Source organism: Leptodactylus fuscus, chromosome 6 (assembly GCF_031893055.1).
Source record: "Leptodactylus fuscus isolate aLepFus1 chromosome 6, aLepFus1.hap2, whole genome shotgun sequence".
Classification (NCBI taxonomy): domain Eukaryota; kingdom Metazoa; phylum Chordata; class Amphibia; order Anura; family Leptodactylidae; genus Leptodactylus; species Leptodactylus fuscus.
The window spans coordinates 108,519,635-108,532,972 of NC_134270.1; the positions used below are offsets into that span (position 1 = coordinate 108,519,635).

Genomic DNA, 13,338 nt, shown 5'->3' on the forward strand with positions numbered 1-13,338 from the left:
TGGATCAAGTTTATCTTATTTTTAGGTATTATGATGCATATGGTAATGATAGATTTGTTTGTATGAACTTTCATATAGATAGATAGACACATGTTATCACATTTTCATTAAACTATCTATATGACTATTTTTGGGTTGCAATTGTAGGGCTTTTATCATTGTGTTTGGGAGTAGCCCGTATTGGTGGTTGATGGGAACCCTCCTGGGTTAATAAGATAAGAATCATAAGAGGATCACAATAAAAGAGAACAAGATATCTTCAAAGTTGTTGTTGTGAGAAAAGAACATGGTAAAGAGAATAAAGAATGAAATATAAATTAGATATAAATATGGGAATGGTTGATCACGGCAGGCAGTTAGAAAAGAATGAGATGGATGCAGTGAAAACAATGAGACAGAAAAAAGGGAAATGGAAACAAAAGTGTGAAATGGGAAGGTAACACAGGTTAGAAGGGGATGAAATACGGTAAGTTATGTGAGGGAGTGGGGAACATAAATAAATGAAATAAGGAGAGAAAGAAGAGAAACTCAAGTGAAAAGCAGGAAGAGAAAAATATAGAAGCCAGAGGAAGAAGGCAGGAAAAAAAAAGCAAAAAAGATGACGAGAAATAAAGATATGTTAGGGCTTACTCACACGGGGCATAAATTTGGTATGTTCTGGCTCACAGAAAAAAGTTGGGGCAACATGGTTGCTCAGTGGCTAGCACTGCAGCTTTGCAGCGCTGGCGTCCTGGGTTCGAATCCCGCCAGGAACAACATCTGCAAGGAGTTTGTATGTTCTCCTCGTGTTTGTGCGGATTTCCTCCCATACTCCAAAGATATACTTATAGGGAAAAAATATACTGTACATTGTGATCCCTATATGGAGCTCACAGTCTATATTTAAAAAAAAAGGAAAAAAGAAACAAGCTGTCCTTTCTTCAGGCAGATTCCGCAGCTAAGTCAGCCCCGGCGTCCGCCTCGTGGCAGCACCCTCCGGACTAGCCCCATTCATTTAGGCCTACTCCAGAGCAGGAAGCCGCGACAGTCATGGCCAGGAGCATTTTGGTCCAATTCTGATGCTGCTTCCCACATCAGAATCAGGACCAAAATACGCGGTCCTGTGCCCCGTGTGAACGATGGTCTAAGAGATGGATGAAGGAAGAAATGGGCAAAGATAGGATGAAAGAAAAAAAGGCATGGCAGTACAGTGAAAAAAAGAATTGACGAGGAGAAACAGAAGGAAGAAGGGAGAAGAGAAAAAAGAGGAGGAGAGACTTAGGAAGAAGGGAGATGGAAAAAAAGAAAAGGATAAAAGTGGAAGAAGTGGAGATGAGGGTAAAAAAAAAAAAAAAAAAAAGATGGCGAAAAGAAATAATTGGTGTTAGATTATGCCATTGAGGTGGAGATAGAGGAGAAAATGAAGAACCAAGAAGGCTGAAAGAACATAAAGGAATAGACAAAATTCTATTCATGGTAGACAACCTTTGGCACTCCAGCTGTTGTAAAACTACAACTCCCAGCATGCAAACTTGCTCTGCTGTTATTGGAACTCTTATGGAAGTGAATGGAGCAAGTTGGGAGTTGTAGTTTCATAGCAGCTGGAGCACCGAAGGTTGTTGACCCCTGCGTTAGAAGGAACATGATTTGTAAAGAAACGGACATAAGACAGGGCCAATAGATATCGTGCAGGAAAATATAACACAAACACATAGAAAATGTCCTGTGAGGTAATAATGGCGGATTGGAATATAGGAAAGGGTATAGGGTGTGGGGCTAACGGTAGAAGGGCCAGAGAGCAATATTTAGCAACTGAAGTGACCAAAGAGAAGTGACTGCATAAATATATAAATGGATTTTTTCCTGAGTAGTGAGAGTGAGATGTGAAAATGACGACAAAAAAATGTGTCAGAAAGAGAGATAATGAGGTTCAGGAGAACAAATCACTAAGAAAATATCCGAATTCCTCAGCATTGCCAAGATACAACATGAAGTGAATTACAAGATGCCTGCTGTGAGGTGTGAGTATATGTCATCTCCTCTGTAACACTTTATGTAGTCATTTATGGGATATATGGAGAATGACAATTTACAGCTAAAAATAACTTCAATTCATGCAAAAACTCTCCAAGACATAGTACCTTGTCGTCCATTCCTCGTTGGTCTTTGCTCGCTCTCTCCGGGCTGCTCTCTGTTTCTCTTCTAACCTTTCCTTTTCTTTACTAGCCTGATCTGAAAGACAAATCAGAGACTGTCATAAGTATTCTCTAGTTACATATTTAAGGCAGAAGCACAAGGAAACCGATGCCATATGGAAAAAAGGCTGACACTTACCTAGATCTCCATTCTCCATAAATCTAATGTCTGGTCTTAAACGACAGTCAGTTGGAGATAAAGATGACTTCAAGTCTTTGTCTAGCTCATTGAGGGCCACAGCAAAGTTGGTGAAATTGTACATCTTTAGAGATGAGAATCCAAATGTTAGAATATAAGAGAAATGATAAGAGTATTCAGAAGAACATGCTGAATAATGCAGCCATGAGAGGCCCTCAAGGTACTTGTAACACTATGCTGGGAAAAGGATCCAGTAGGGAATGGGGCACTAGGATTACCTTGCACCAATATAACATTACAGTGTGTAATCTAGGTAATCTAGAGCTGAATTAACAGCCTTCATAGCTATATTCTCCTGCTGGATCTTGGGGGTGCACAGAACATGCTTTGATAATGTACATTATGGTGGGTAACATCTGTTGAGGAAAGAAGTGCATGCAGTATAGGAGCTCATCTAAGGATGGATTCACACTTGCGCTTGTTCCTCGTTCATCATTCTGCATTTTCGAGCAGAAACCCGGCGGACCCCATTAGCGTATGGGGTCTGTGGATTTATATATGCCTCTGTTATTTAGCTTTGGAGCATCATGTAATTGACAGTTTATTCATTACCAAAACAGGAGACGAGTGCTTTTTGGGCGTTCCTATCTTTGGTCTTAGCTGTAGATTCCTGGGTAAAAACATATATCCTTGTACCGTGTTAGCCAGTGGATATGAAATGAAAGAAATTTTCTGAGAGAAGTCCTCAGTAGTTGATACCTTTTTTAATGGCTAACTCAAAAAGTTTTTTGATGACATATCGAGCTTTAAAGGTACTATAAAGGTCCCTTCATCAGGATGGTATAACACAATGTCTGAAGGTAGGCATAAAAATAGTGATTTACATGAAAGTGGAGCTCCAAAGCCTAATAACAGAGGCATATTTGGAAACTGTAAAATCACCTCCACAAGGTACTGGGATTAGGTGTATAGCCAATTTACTTCTGACAGACTCCCTTTAAGGCATACCATAAATTATAACCCAACTTTTAATAAATGAATAGTACAGGTCAATATAAGAAACTAATGTAATGCCCTTAGACTTTTTTTCCCCCCCGTTGCTGCAATGTCCTCCCAGTTCAGTCCAGTACCTCTACTTCGGCATCTTCTCATGGATCTCTTCCTGCGTTCCATTGAAGCCAGTGATTGGCCTCCGAGGTCACGTGACCCCTGCGGCCAATCAGCAGGCCTCAGGAAGAGACCCCAATGTCACAGGTAGTATGTAACAAATGTGGCTGGGACTTCCGCTACATGTCAACATTGGACCAAGAAGTAGCAAAAAATAGAAAAAAGACCGGACTGCACTAGGAGGAATTGGAGAAATGTGGAAAGGCAGTTAATTATTTTTTTTTTCCACTGATCCCGGCTGATATAAAAATTAAATGGGTTGTCCATTTTTGCCTGGACAACCCCTTTAAAGAGGAGAAAAGCAGCCCAATAAGGGGAGAAGGAAACATATTTCTTAAATAAATATTAAATAAATATCACTTGTACTATTTATTATACTATATGGTTTTATAATTTGAGGTACGCTTTAAACTCGTGCACTCAGCTATAAGTACATGATATGAAAGAAAAGTTACTACTGAAATGTGTAGGTGTGCCTGATCTCATATCTAAACCAGTCAGGAACTGCCATAGGGTTGTGATATAGCAGTTTTTGGTGTGAGTTATAGTAAATCGAATAGACTGATGCACCACTGTTTGGTGAGCTACACACAGGAACTGAGATGTGCCAAAAATACACCAAGTTGAGAACACTTTTTAGGTGCATCACATATAGGAAATCTGGGACTCAGAATCTTGGTGCTAACCTGGGAAGAGTTTGGGGGTCGACTACTGATCCTCCATAGAAGTTTACTGCCAGCTATAACTTGCACAGTCTCTTGGATCTCAGGCATATCATCTGCTTCATCAGTCTCAGGAGTCACAGATTCCTCATTCTGCAGATACAAAATGACAAGACAGTCAATGGCAGCATTTGGAGTAGGAAGTCTAATCTCTGTACAATGCTGTCCGCCTACTCTGGCGTGTACATCTAACCTTACCACTCCCATAAGAATAAGATCAGATACGAGGGTCTCCGGACCCAGTCTAGGCCACCTACTGTTCACATCACTCACCTGTTTATTTTTCTTCTGTTCGCCTCCTTTCTTCTCAGACTTTTTATATGCTTCATACGTAGCAGGGTCTATGCTCCACAAACACTCAGTCCATTTTCCGTATATTATACAAAGTTTCTTTTTACTATGGGGGGAAATTAACAAATAACACTGGTCAACACAAAAAAATCATCAGCAGAGGTAATATGTCTGTTTTATGGAGATTGATGATTTGATGATCACATAAAGTTTCTGAGATAAAAGCATTTTGGTTATTAAGTTATTTCTGCATTTTCAATGTATGTGGTTTTTCCTATGTTATTCTCATTTCTTTGCTTGTCTTACTCAATTGTGAATTTTTTACAGGGACAACAGCAGTAAAGGTTTGGTTCAATAAAACTGTTTTGTAAGGTCAAGCATTTTCTTTTTTCGTTTTCTTAATGTCGCCAGTATATTTCCTATATCTTATAATAATGATGCTTCTCCGTGGAAACTATACGTGCTACGGAAAAAATATAAGGTAATGGCACTCGCCCAATTGCGGCATCCTTCTAAACTGGACCTTTTGCCCTGGACTTGGCTCATTATTTGGTTATCCTCACTAGGTTTATTCACTATTAACTATTAGTGAGACTTTTCCTTTTTGCTTATTTTATATGTAGGTAAAGAGAATAAGGAAGGCTATTTAGCGATGTTCTTTCCAGTGTGTGGGATGTGAGCACTATAGATAAGCAAGTGTATTCGATCAAATACCTCCCCTCCATAGACATTGGGGTTAAAAAAAAAAAATAAAAAAAAAGGCGCTGGGGAGGTTGGAGGGTAAACGAATATTTCTCGCCTTTCCACGTGGTATTCGACTGAGTACACCAATAACTATGCAAATGGAGGTTTTTGATCGAATACTACTATTCGATGGAATAGTAGTATTCGATCGAATACTATTCGCTCATCTCTAGTGAGCACTTCAATTGTCTGTTTTGGTTTTTTTTTGTTTTTTTAGAAATTGCTGTTTTTTTCTTTTGTGTGTTCCATATTCAGGCCCTTTGGTCTTAAGTTTTATTCAGGTTCATATTTACTGCATTTGATATTTAATGTATGAACCGGTAGACAGATTTGCCATTCAGGAAACTGGAATGCCTGAGAAGAATCTCTGTGGGATTAGTAATGGCGGCCTTATTGGTTGTCACCCAATTTCCCAAAACTACTTTGTAATCTTGTTCAACCATGCTTTAAAATACTTTTTATAGTAAATTTCCAACATGAAAGCCTTGTGTTAGCTGTGCACAGCACTGATGCTGACGAAGCTTCTGTCTCCTAAGAGTCCATTACACTTCTCAGACAGATTGAAGCAGTGGCTCTAAAGAAGAAAAATCTGAGCTGCAACAATTAATTCAGTTATGGTTGTAATATACCGGGGGTGTCTGGAGAGCCTTGTATCTATGCTGGCATAAACAAACATGGAAGCAAGCGGCTCTAACAGCTGGGGAAATCCACTCCTCTCCTAGACTCTACTGAAATAAGGAGCCAAGAACAGATGTACAGCCAGCATGTGAGTGAATAGACATTTGTTTAGGGTCAGCCCCTGTGGGAACAACACGAATATAATGTATGGCTTGGTGGTGAGCACTGTTCCTCTGTAATCTTGGGGTTCTGGGTTTGAACCTGACTACAGCAGCAACATCTCCATGCAGTATACATGCACATCTTATACCTGTGTAGGATTTTCTTCAGGATCTTCCCAAATTCACACAGATAGGTTCATTGGTATTTTATAAAACTGGTTCTAATGTGGGCCTGAGCCACTATATGTGCTATACTGTCATTTCAGACTCTTCAGCCCTGGCTGCCAGTTAGTGCTACTCCATTAGGACACAGCTATGATCAGTGACAGTCAGTGATCAGCAATAGCTATACTGAAGTCTAAGGGTGCCCCAACCCCATAATTTATACTGAAGTTCTACTTCATTTTGATGCTGTGTGTATGTACAGGAATAGCAAGACATGGATGCATGGAGAGATGATTTATATTGCAGAGACAGAATCATAAGATACTACAAATATATTTGGGTAACTTCTGCATATGAGCCCCAGGCTTCCACCACAGAAATCACTGGAGAAAAAAAGTCTCTCTCCACCAGTTTCAGTATAAAAACGTCCGACACCCGATTATAATCTATGTTTATAGTCTATGTGGTGCACCAGTGTCTGGGGGTAACAGCTGTTTTATTGGTCCATCTCTCCATCATTTAGGTCTCCCAGCATACTCAAATAACGGAGCGCCAGGCACAGATGTGAACCTAGACATACTTATGATGGGGAGTGGGTTATTTCAGCCAATCTGTATTCTAGGTGCAAAGTCATGCTTGGATTAAAATGAAGCATGTGCCCTAGGGCTCTACCACCCACCCTTGCTATCTAGCCTGGAAGAGATAGTCATGTATGCATTGTGTCCACGAGAGTTGGCTATGCATGCTTCGTCTCCCAAACCCTCAAAAGCTTCAGTGAAGTGGGCCTGCTTAAATAAATAAATAGGAGAAAATAAAGACACTGGCACTTACTTCTTATCCTGGATATGACCTTCTACTCTGTGCAGCTCCTTCCCAAACAGACCACAGGGCTTAAAGTTCAGGACACATTTATCTCCAGTGCTGGAATAAACACATAAACTAAATAATGCAACAAATATAAAAGTAGATTTTTTTCTCTAGAAACTGTGCAATTTTTGTCTACGGACTATGCCTGGTATTACATCTCATCCTTAATGAAGTGAATAAACACACAGCTTCCGGAGGATGTATTGTCTAGAGGAGTACAATGTGTTACCTGTGGTTTACAATCTCCACTGTGCCGTACTGTTCTATCCACAGTTTTCCAATGATGACATTGTGGACGCAGCAGGTTGGATTCGTCCATGTATAGACATCTTTGTGCCTAGAAATAACACAAACACTCATCAGTTAAGATTTTTTTTTTTTGGGAACCATGTAGGTTGAAGAATATTGTGGACTCCATCAAGCTCAGTAGTGGTCTCAGTCAAGAGTTCGCACCAATATAATCTTTTGACTTTACTAGTGGGTAAGTAATGTATCTGAAAATGAAATTAGATCACCAGGTATCAGTGTCCCCATAGCAGTGGCAGGTAGCTCTCCATAACACCTCCAGATACTGTGTTCCCCCTAAACAGTTCAAGTAATGGTTGGCAAGTCACGCATCTGCTATGGTCATATAGCTGCCAATCACAGTCAATGATCTCATAGAATTGCTACCGCTACAGCCAATATCTCCATATTAGATGACCAAACAAAGGAGAAGGAAAGCCCATAACAGTCCATCATACTCCATAGGCCCTTTTATGAATGAAAAGCACAACTGTGACAACTCATTCAATTTTTCTTTCCCACTAATTTTAATAGAGATTCACAGAAATATTCGGTTTCCAGAATCAAATTAAAATATAACTTTTATTAGGAAATAGTTTAAAATTTTATCTATCTATATATTATATAATACTAAGTAGGCAGCACAAGTCAAATAAGGACTCACATGACTAGTATACTAGGTCCGACAAAATAGTCAAGTAATCTCATTAGAAAGCTGTATGCATAGAGCGTGTGAATAATATCAACACCGTGGTGTAAATCAATCTGTAGTAATCTCTTCTAATATGAGATCTATTATCTAGTCATGCGAGTCCTTATTTGACTTGCGCTGCCTACTCAGTTAGAATTATATAATATACAGATAGATGCTATTTCAGCCTATTTCATAATAAAAGTTATATTTTAATTTGGTTTTGGAAACCGAATATTTCTGTGAATTGCATAGACACTTTTTGATTTGCTTCAGTCACCCCCTGTGATTGTAATTTTAATAGAAGTTCCACATTTTAATCGCAATGATAAAACATGGCAATAGAGGTCCCCTCTTCTCATCTCATCTTCATGATAAAATGTGTACTAACTAAACTTCAAATTTTTATGTAAAATAAATAGCTAATAGAGATGAGCGAACACTAAAATGTCCGAGGTTCGAAATCCGATTCGAACAGCCGCCACTGTTCGGCTGTTCGAACGGATTTCGAACCCCATTATAGTCTATGGGGGGAAATGCTCGTTTCAGGGGTATGCAAAATTCAATAAAATTATACTTACCAAGTCCACGAGTGACTGTCGGGCTGGATTCCCCTTGAAGTCTTTCCCGAGGCAGCACCCCCGCGGCATCTTCCGGCTGGAATTCACTCTGCCCAGGCATCGGGGCCTAGGCAGAGCCGACTGCGCATACGCGGTCGGCTCTGCCCGGCGCCTGAGCAGAGCCGACTGCGCATGCGAAGGCATGCCCGTGCATGCGCAGTTGGCTCTGCCTAGGCCGGATGCCTAGGTAGAGTGAATTCCAGCCGGAAGACTCCGAGGGGACGCTGCACGGAGAAGACTTCTAAAGGTAGGAGAAGAACCAGCGTTGATTGGCAGAATGTATAGCATTCTGCCAATCAAAGCTGGTTCTGCATCGAACCTTAAACTTCGAACAAGTACGAGTATCTCGAATACCGTAGTATTCGATCGAACACCTACTCGATCGAACACTACTCGCTCATCTCTAATAGCTAACAAATAGAAAGGAAACAGCAAAGTAATACAGCCAAACTGATTCAGTTATTCAAAGTGAGACGCTGTAGTGAATGCGGAGGGGTATCATGAAAGGGGGCACAGTGCCTGCTTAGGTAATATTATCGGCTTCCAATATATTTACCCAAAAGAGATTGATAGGTAGAGGTTCGCGGACAGATTATAAATAGAAAAGCTACAATCATCGGCAAAGTACTGATGGCTCAAAAAACTAAAAATTATCTTAATAAAATAATACATGGTAGTGGAAATGTCAAGTGGATGATTTATTATTATTATTAATCCTATCCTACAAATATTATAAATGTAAAAGCTTATATGTTTGTATGTTTGTTCCTTCATCACGCAAAAACGGCTGAACGGATTTGAATGAAATTCAGCACACAGATAGATTGTAACCTCGATTAAAATATAGGCTACTTTTTATCCCGGTAAATGACATGGATTCATGACAGTTATGAATTTAGGTTCACATATTATATTAAACAGCTCTTAGCAGCAGCCTTAACTCAGCCAGGGCTGTTATCTCTCTGTGTAAACACACGCTAACCATCAGTGTGTATACACCTTTGCATATTATCTGATCTGCTCCAGTGCTGACAAACACCTTTAATCCAAATTGGCAGTATGCCAATTTTTAACATGCCTGGAAAAAGAGAATCTAATTTGTCGCAAACAACGACAGCTATGAAGAAAGCCAGAAGTCACAGAGTTCTTCTCAAGTGCAGCTGAGGGGGATCATCGACGTCAACAACATTCTCATTATATGGCTTCCCAGCGAGGTGCTGAGATGCCGGAACAATCACAGACACGGTGTCAGGAACAAGTTCAGCAGTAGGACAGCTTAGCAGCTGTCGAAATGCCGGAGCAGGCAAACCAACGACGACAGCAATTTACTAAATATAGGCGGATCATCGAAACCAACAACCCGCAGACGAAGTTGCGGGCAGAGGCTAGTAAAGTAATATTAATAAAACTGTGGTAAAATTCTTTCAGGTTTTACTCATCCACCTGTTTTTGAAAAGATTGGATGACAGACAACATTGCCGGACAATAAGACATATTAGAGCCCTGGAATGTTCTTTAATCTTTTTCCTCCCCTTACTTTCACATGAACAAGAGCCCAGGAAGCAGAGATACTGGGAGCTGTTTGATGTGGTCCTCATGCTGAGGAGATCATATAGATTTCTCTGTGTGGCCAGTGACCACTCAGTACTCACATAATCCTCTTTGGATACTCACTTCAGTAGCTCTAAGGTGATTGTCCCTCGGGGTTCGGCTTCTACACTCTTTCCCCAGAACTTTAGCTTGGGATAAATGGAGCCATGGAAGATGAAGTCTTTGTTCAGTCCCTCAGCATAAAAGGCACTAACTGGTGGGTGATGGCTGACTTGCTCAGAGATGAATCGGAATCCTAAGTCTTCCCTGTAAAAGACAACGCACTGGTCACTTTCATCACGAATGGGGTCAGGTTTGTCTTGCAGAGCTCCCATAATTCCTCACACTTACCTTGTTAGTTCATAAGTTTCTCCAAGGAGAGGGTTGAATGGTTTCCCTGTTCTTTCCCACTGAGATGCCACAGCTGAGACTGCAAAAGCAGCCACTGTCTGTATGAGGGGAATAAACAAGAATAAAAAATTAATGAGCTTAAAAATGATGCTAAAAATTGTATACACTCTTCCCAGAAACAAGAAAATCTTTCACATGTCTCAGAGGTGAAAGGAAAACTGAACCGAAAGTCTATACATGGCGCATCAAATTCACTTGTACCCAAACTAAAGTGTCATGGAGAGGAGTAAATGTCCTGAGAATTCTGGTAGGGCTAGTTCACACGGGGATAAGCGCCACGCGTTTTGGTCCCGATTCTGATGCGGCTTCACCCTCTGGAGTAGGCTCAAATGAATGGGCCTAGTCCGGAGGGTGCTGCCGCGAGGCGGACGTCGGGGCTGATTCAGCCGAGGAGTCCGCCTGAAAAAAGGGCAGCTCGTTTCTTTTTTCCATGAGCCGGAACATACCGCTCACGGAAAAAGAAATCTAGCAATCTACATAGAACTGCATTGTTCACAAGGGGTAAGAGGGGGCGGATTCTGACGCCAAATTCAGCTCAGAATCTGCCTCCTCTTGCCCCGTGTGAGCAAGCCCGTAAAGTGGTGGGATCACTGACCACCAGCAGTAGAATGTCTGAATTATCTATATGGTGGTCGTACTCCAGGAAGTCCTCTAGCAGGGAATATAGAAAAGGATTGGCTTCATAAGCCAACCTATGTAATAACAATTCTGCACATGTAAAAAGCGCACACAGACTTAAGGTGGCCATACACCTTGAACAGGTGTTGTTTAGCCAACAAACATTCCTTCTTGACCCCCTTGCATTTCACAATCTGACAGGCCGTGCTCGCTTGTGTTCTTAATAGGGATTGGGAGTAAGTCACTGCCAGATACTACTTTAAGGTTTACACAAAACAGGAGATATTAGAATGAAGCAACCCAGTCCTTCATTTCTCCTTCCCACAACATCCAAACAGAAGCATTGTCATTTACCCCCAAGCGGCTGAAACATATTCTAACCCGCCACATTTTACAGCAGAGGATTTGCTACATATGTATCCGGTCTAGACAATCTTCTGGCTCCAGACTGATTCATTTTATCTACATTGATACAAAGACAGAGATGTGCTGCTGTCACAATGAATTACCTAGTCTGAATACAACTGCAGCAAGCACTGGGGAATATTTATTAATTTTCATATTTATTAATATTATGGTACACATTTGGAGGAAGGACCTTTTTTGTGCCAAACATGCGCCACAACCTTGGTTCTGCATCTTGCTTGCCATATTGAGCGGGGCACGCCTCATCCTGACATATTTATTATAACTCATGCAAGTTTCCTGGCGCGAATTACAATGGAAACCCAGTTCCTAGGTAGCGTAGATCTCCATTCATGACAGACATCTGGACACTAGCTGACGGGGAGTGGCAGATGGCTTTGGAGTATCCGTGGAACTTGGATACAGAATGTCTCAGGTCTAAGGGTGCATGCACACTGAGTAACGCCGGGCGTGTATCACAGCCGGCATTACAGCAGACTGCCGAACACTTCCCATTCACTTCAATGCGAGCGCTCGTAACAGCGGCGTTTACGAGCGCTCCCATTGAAGTGAATGGGAAGTGTTCGGCAGCCCTGCTGTAACGCCGGCGTGTACGGCTCTCATACACGCCCGGCGTTACGTAGTGTGCATGCACCCTAAGTTTTGAATAAGCCTGGTTTTAAAGGATCTATGTCCTAAATGTGAGGAAGCACCAAGGACGTTCTTTCATCTTCTTTGGCTTTGCCCTGCTTCTGGAGGTTATTCCATAATATAAATGGGTGTGGTAGTCCCGGATAACCCTGAACCCTGTTCGGTCTTCACAGACTCAGAACTGTATCCTCCTTCTACTACAGGCAGGATATTCCTGACAGAAACACCATATGATATCAGGAATATAGTGGCTAGATTTTGGATGCCCCCTTGAGCTCCAATGTTCCGAGAATGGATTTGATCAGTATAATACTGCTTTGTATTATATAAGCACAGAGTAGCTGGGGCAGATGGTTGGGTTGGCCTTTCACACTCCCCTCCATACCGGCTGACAGTCCAAACCCAATACTGGAATGGGAGTAGAGTTGAAAGTTCTCCTCAACATATTTGGACCCCTGGTGGTGGATGCGGGTGCATTGGCTGAAGGTAAAGCGCATGTATATTGTGCATTCTACATTTTTACTTTGGAAGCTTATGTTATTTTTACCTCCATACTGAACTATGATTACAGATATATTGTGGAGCTATAACAGGTAGGCTGTGTTTGGTGTGTGGCCGCCTATTGTATCTCCTCTTTTACTTGTCCCATTTCCCTCTGTTTATACAATGTGATTAAAGTATATCTTTTTCATCTGTCCTTAATAAAATTCTTGTTTACAATAAATGATTTTTTTTTTTAAAAAATGAAAGTGTTAATAAATCTGCTCCAATGTCTTTGTAATAGAAAGGAATTAGATAATTCCATTCCTTGAGCACCAAATGTGCAATCACAACCCCCAAGACAACCAGATAAGTGCCTTGCTTTATGCAGGGTTGGGGGATATCGTCACTCCATAGGGAGAGACCACCAATTAGGTGTGTGGAGTCTTATTAAGCCATGAGCGCTCCACTGTGCAAAGGAACATGGGAAGAATATGCAAATCTGACTTCCATGATGTAATTAGGAAGCCAGTGCCTCA

General features: G+C 41.2%; 1 protein-coding gene across 1 annotated transcript in view; it reads right to left on the minus strand.

Moving 5' to 3' along the window:
• Positions 1 to 13,338, minus strand: part of OSBPL2 (oxysterol binding protein like 2) — an 85,078-nt gene that overhangs the window by 3,260 nt on the left and 68,480 nt on the right. The window contains exons 6-13 of the mRNA XM_075277018.1: positions 10,586 to 10,683; positions 10,319 to 10,501; positions 7,278 to 7,385; positions 7,013 to 7,102; positions 4,476 to 4,599; positions 4,167 to 4,295; positions 2,314 to 2,437; positions 2,121 to 2,211 (exon numbers count right to left, since the gene is read on the minus strand). Coding sequence (XP_075133119.1) covers positions 2,121 to 2,211; positions 2,314 to 2,437; positions 4,167 to 4,295; positions 4,476 to 4,599; positions 7,013 to 7,102; positions 7,278 to 7,385; positions 10,319 to 10,501; positions 10,586 to 10,683 — 947 coding nt within the window. The remainder of the gene's footprint in view (positions 1 to 2,120; positions 2,212 to 2,313; positions 2,438 to 4,166; positions 4,296 to 4,475; positions 4,600 to 7,012; positions 7,103 to 7,277; positions 7,386 to 10,318; positions 10,502 to 10,585; positions 10,684 to 13,338) is intronic.